This window comes from Arachis stenosperma, chromosome 7 (assembly GCF_014773155.1).
Source record: "Arachis stenosperma cultivar V10309 chromosome 7, arast.V10309.gnm1.PFL2, whole genome shotgun sequence".
NCBI classification, from domain to species: domain Eukaryota; kingdom Viridiplantae; phylum Streptophyta; class Magnoliopsida; order Fabales; family Fabaceae; genus Arachis; species Arachis stenosperma.
This window is the reverse complement of record NC_080383.1, coordinates 2535652-2540849: the sequence shown is the minus strand read 5'-3', so window position 1 is coordinate 2540849 and position 5198 is coordinate 2535652. Positions and strand designations below refer to the sequence as shown.

The 5198-nt window shown below is 33.3% G+C and overlaps 1 protein-coding gene across 2 annotated transcripts; it reads left to right on the top strand.

The window, feature by feature from the left end:
- Positions 1-298: 298 nt before the first annotated feature.
- On the top strand, positions 299-4557 carry LOC130941854 (EH domain-containing protein 1-like). Of its 2 annotated transcripts, none has more exons than XM_057870476.1 (16): positions 299-675; positions 803-882; positions 1118-1186; positions 1262-1319; positions 1508-1563; positions 1657-1693; positions 1785-1864; positions 2048-2161; positions 2321-2423; positions 2547-2596; positions 2869-2997; positions 3080-3331; positions 3417-3496; positions 3751-3877; positions 4028-4171; positions 4250-4557. In XM_057870476.1, exons 1-16 carry the CDS (start codon positions 591-593, stop codon positions 4433-4435), a joined length of 1650 nt encoding a protein of 549 aa, XP_057726459.1. In that variant the 5' UTR covers positions 299-590; the 3' UTR covers positions 4436-4557. The 2 variants fall into 2 exon arrangements, with proteins under 2 accessions (XP_057726459.1, XP_057726460.1); XM_057870477.1 differs by having other exon boundaries at positions 307-675; positions 1800-1864.
- The last annotated feature ends 641 nt before the right edge of the window (positions 4558-5198 follow it).

Genomic DNA, 5198 nt, shown 5'->3' with positions numbered 1-5198 from the left:
GCTATAAATTTTGGTTGGCAAATGTATCATTTTAATATTTTATAGATAAACGTAATCACGTCATAATCAATAAAGATAAATGTAATCACGTTATTAGTTCTGATACTTGCAATAGAGAAACGTATAATTAATTAATTATAAAGCATGTATCCTCAAATAGTCAAAAATAAATAATATAGCGAACTTAGAAGATAACACAAAGCAAGAGGTGGCACAAACTGCCATTAACGTTAAGCTTGCTTAAGCTTCAAGGAGTGGTTAAAATAGTAAGAAAAAACCTTGCCCCTTAATATTTGGCGCCATCACATAACTTCACATGAAATAAATAAATAAAGAAATAAATAAATAAATAAATAAAATAAAATAAAATAAAAGGGTTCGTTAAAGCAGCAAAATAGTGCTTCACCTCCAACTCGGGTTTCCACTCCCAAAACGACGACGCTGGTGGAGTTCATCGTCGTCGTTTACTGAACACAGTCACGCTTTCTAGTTTCCACTTTGCCGAACGTAAGTATAAACTATAAAGAGTAGTAAACGACACGAGATCTTAACCGTCGCGTTTCCAAAGGCGTTCCAAACGCAGCGAATCGATGGAATTCGACCCGATCCCAATCGGTTCCTGCTCCAAAGAGAACCAGATCATCTACCAGCAGTGGTTCAATTACGCCGATTCAGGTACGCAAGGTTTTCAATTATTTTAGTTTATTTAATTCTTATTTTTTGGTGTTGCTGATTGTGGTGATGTTCGTGTTCAAAAATCGATGAATTTGTACTGTGCTTTTTTTTTTTTTCCTATTTTCAGATGGCGATGGCCGCATTACGGGGAGTGATGCCACCAAGTTTTTCGCCATGTCCAATTTGTCTCGCCAGGATCTTAAGCAGGTTTTGTATTTTTTGTTTTTCATTGCAATTATTGATTCTAATGATAGTGGTTAGTTTCAGCTTTATATTTGATTAGTTTTGAACTCTCTAGCTTCTGATTATATAGATGCTAGCTGGCTATGAATGGTTGAGTGGTTTGTAGGAGTTGTGCTTAGCTGATATGCATCACAGTTGATTTCTTCTCAAGTTTTAACTGAATTGTTTATTTGTATGCTCTAATTTGCCAAAATTGAAGGTGTGGGCTATTGCGGATTCGAAGCGACAAGGATATCTTGGTTTTGCAGAGTTCATCATTGCTATGCAGGTGAATTCATGTTATTTTTTAGTTGGAGTGTGATGTTGAACTCTTTCTAGAGTGCTTACGTATTTTGAAATGTAGCTAATTTCATTGGCACAATCCGGCCAACCAATAACACAAGATCTTCTTTCTAGTGGTGGTGAGTTTTGTACTTCTAGATTTGTTTGCCGTTGTTTGGTTTGAATATATATATATATATATATATATATATATATATATATATATATATATATATATATATATATATATATTTTAGTTGTTGAAGACTTCATGATGGCAATTCTTGTTGCTGTTGGCATATGTTGATTGTGAACTTCTGTTTTTCAGTTGAGCTGAAAAACTTGAAACCTCCCACAATGGATGGTTTGGATGTATTAATGGCTGTAAGTATTTTCTAACTTTTAGTATTATTGTGGTGATTGATATCTGAATGTTTATTTAGGGAAAGTGCTTACTATTTGGTTTTGTTTATCCAGAAGAAAAGGCATAAAGAAAAAGAAGTTGATTCAAATGGTAATTTATTCCCACTATTACTGAATATGGGCATTTGTATTCCTTTGGTTTCTATATTCCTTCTTTCGTCTTGAAAATCCAGTTTCAGTAGTTAGCAATAATGCAGGTAGTTCTCCATTGCAGCCATCACCATCTTCAAGTAGTTGGTTCTCTTCGAAGTCAACAAAAAGGGTAACAATTTTGTTACTGTTTCATATGGAATATTCATTTCATTTTTCAACTATTGACAGGCATTTCTATAGTTTCTTTTTACTTTTTGTTTTGCTGCTTCTTTGCTATTTTCAGTTCTTATATATTTTCAATACATTCTTACTTGTTATTAATTCCCCCCTTCCTCCAAATACATGGCTACAGGTTTCACTTTCCTCTGTGACCTCAATAATTGATGGCTTGAAGAAACTCTACATCCAGAAGTTGAGGCCATTAGAAGCTACTTATCGTTTTAATGATTTTGTATCCCCATTACTGGTCAGTAATTTAGTGTTTTTGTACTTTGGAAGATTCGTGTCAACTTTTAGTTATTTGCTTAAATACATTTTTTAGTTTGCGTTCTTTTCTATTAATGTTAGTGTTTTTTAAGTAATACAAAATTGCTAATTTATTGACTGGAATTTTTTTCGCACTCAGACAAATAGTGACTTTGAAGCAAAGCCAATGGTTATGCTTTTGGGTCAATACTCAACTGGTAAAACAACATTTATCAAACATCTACTTAAAAGTAGTTATCCAGGCAAGTGATTCTCTGCTTTGAGGGTTTGTGTGTCCTCGATATGTATGGAATTGCTCATGATATCTGTTTCAAAAATTTATTTAATAATGTTTCTACGTTTCTCTTGTTTTTTCATGACTGCAGGAGCCCATATTGGACCGGAGCCTACAACTGATCGTTTTGTTGTTGTCATGGTACGAGCCAAATTGTCCAATTATTCTGTTACCATCAAGATTTTCTTAGTTTGAATTGACTAATCAATTTGATTTTACCAACAACATTTAACTTATCTGAGTGCATTGCTTTACAGTGTACTTAGTACTTTCTATCGTAGAATAACTGCCAAGTTTCTGATTATTTGAATCATTGTTGTCTGTGAACATCTAATAATGTAACTATCTTGAAGTAATTGGGAAATAAATTACTACCGCTTTAATTTTAACTAGCAAATAGTACTATTGTACAGTCTGGACCTGACGAGAGAAGCATTCCTGGAAATACTGTTGCTGTCCAAGCAGACATGCCATTTAGTGGTCTTACAAGTTTTGGCACCGCATTTTTGTCAAAATTTGAGTGTTCTCAAATGCCTCATCCGGTAAGGTGCTCTAGAACCATTGAAAATGTTTGAGAGATTTTCCTTTGGTAGTTGGACTTATACTTTTTGCAATCATCCAAAGCTACTGGACCACATTACATTTGTGGACAGTCCTGGAGTTTTATCCGGAGAAAAGCAACGAACACAACGGTCATATGATTTTACAGGTGTAACATCTTGGTTTGCTGCCAAATGTGATTTGATACTCCTCCTGTTTGATCCTCACAAGCTTGATATTAGTGATGAATTCAAGCGTGTGATCTCATCCTTGCGTGGGCATGATGACAAAATTCGAGTAGTTTTGAACAAGGCAGACCAAGTTGATACTCAACAAGTAAGTTAAACTGCCATCTGTTTACTCATTAAATCGACCCAACAAGTTAAGGGGAAACCTAACAACTATTTGCGCTTATTTGCAGCTAATGAGAGTTTATGGAGCATTGATGTGGTCACTTGGGAAGGTGCTGAATACACCTGAAGTCATGCGTGTGTATATCGGGTTGGTTACTCTATACGTTTATCTCTAAACAATTGCCATAACTTAAGTGTTTCACTTGTTGAGATAGAGACACTTTGTTTCTACAATCACATGGTTTTGGCTAGGTTTGTTCTATTGGAGGAAGACTTGTTTATCTTTCATTCTTTTTCTACCTTTTATCATGTACTATGCAATTTAGACTTTATCACTGAGTTATTTTTCTTGATCATGAGATTGCCATGTGCTGTTTGTGCTTAATTACTTTATTCTGTCAGCTCCTTCAACGATAAACCCATAAATGATGCTGTCAGTGGTCCAATCGGTAAGGAACTCTTTGAAAAAGAACAAGAGGACCTTCTTTCAGACCTAAAAGATATACCAAAGAAGGCCTGTGATCGAAGAGTGAGTTCATCCATCTAACTTTGCTTTTTCTTTATTATATTTTAGAATTTTACCAATGTTTTGTCAATTGCTGCTACTCTGCTAGGTGTGTTTTGTTTGTTGAAGTTGCTGCTCCGTATAAATAATAAGATATTGTTTGTGTTTATGTAGATCAACGAATTTGTAAAACGGGCACGAGCTGCCAAGATACATGCTTACATTATCAGTCATCTTAAAAAGGAGATGCCTGCTATGATGGGCAAAGCTAAAGCTCAGCAAAAGCTTATTGATAATCTGGCTGCAGCATTTGGAAAGGTAGGATTTCTGCATATATCTCTTTCATAACAATGGTAATGTGCATCAGCACATATGTGACTGTAAAATTTGAAACAGGTACAAAGGGAGTTTCATCTACCTCCTGGAGACTTCCCAGATGTTGAACATTTCAGAGAGACTCTAAGTGGTTATAATTTTGATAAGTTTGAGAAATTGAAACCAAAAATGATACAGGCAGTAGATGACATGTTAGGTTATGACATTCCAAACCTCTTGAAAAATTTTAGGAATCCATATGATTAGTTTTAAGAGCAACTGAGCCTGTTAAATAATCAGTAGTTTATTGGAGTTTAGGCATTTGTAGCAGACTCTAAATACCATGTATCATGCCATTTTTTATGTAGTGTGCCTTTTTTTTCCGTAAACTTTCTACTGTATTTTTTTATCATTTTGTTTTCGTGAATAAGTTAAAAAAGTTGAAGAAAAAAAGCTGTCAATGCGACAGTTTTATTTTTTCATTTATATTTGTTGAATTTTTATTGTGAGGTATGGACTATAGAGAATAGCTGAGACTTCAAAACTAAGTTTTATCTATACACGAAGAATAAGGACTAGGAGCATTTTTTTTTTCCGAAAAAATTAACCATGGTAACTTTCATTTCCTATACTCATTATTTCTAACTATGGACGTTAAAATAAAGCAAATAACTGCATTTAATCACGAGAACAGGGTAAGATAGGTTATGAAAATATGTCACAAAAACAGAGATACAAAAATTAATGTTTTTGTATTTTGATCAGTGATATTTTAAACATAAAAGAAATAAATTATAAAACTTTAATTTACTATCATTTTTTTTCATATAAAAATTTTAGGAAGAAAAATATAATAATAAAAAATTGATAGAAAAAATAAAAAAAAAATAAGTTGTGTTTCTTGTTAATATCTACACACTAATTCAATATTTTTGAACATAAACTTTATGTTTATATCTTTATTTGCTAAATATGATTTTATATTTCAATGTATTTGTCTCGGCGTCTGTAAATAAATGTTTGGCATAAT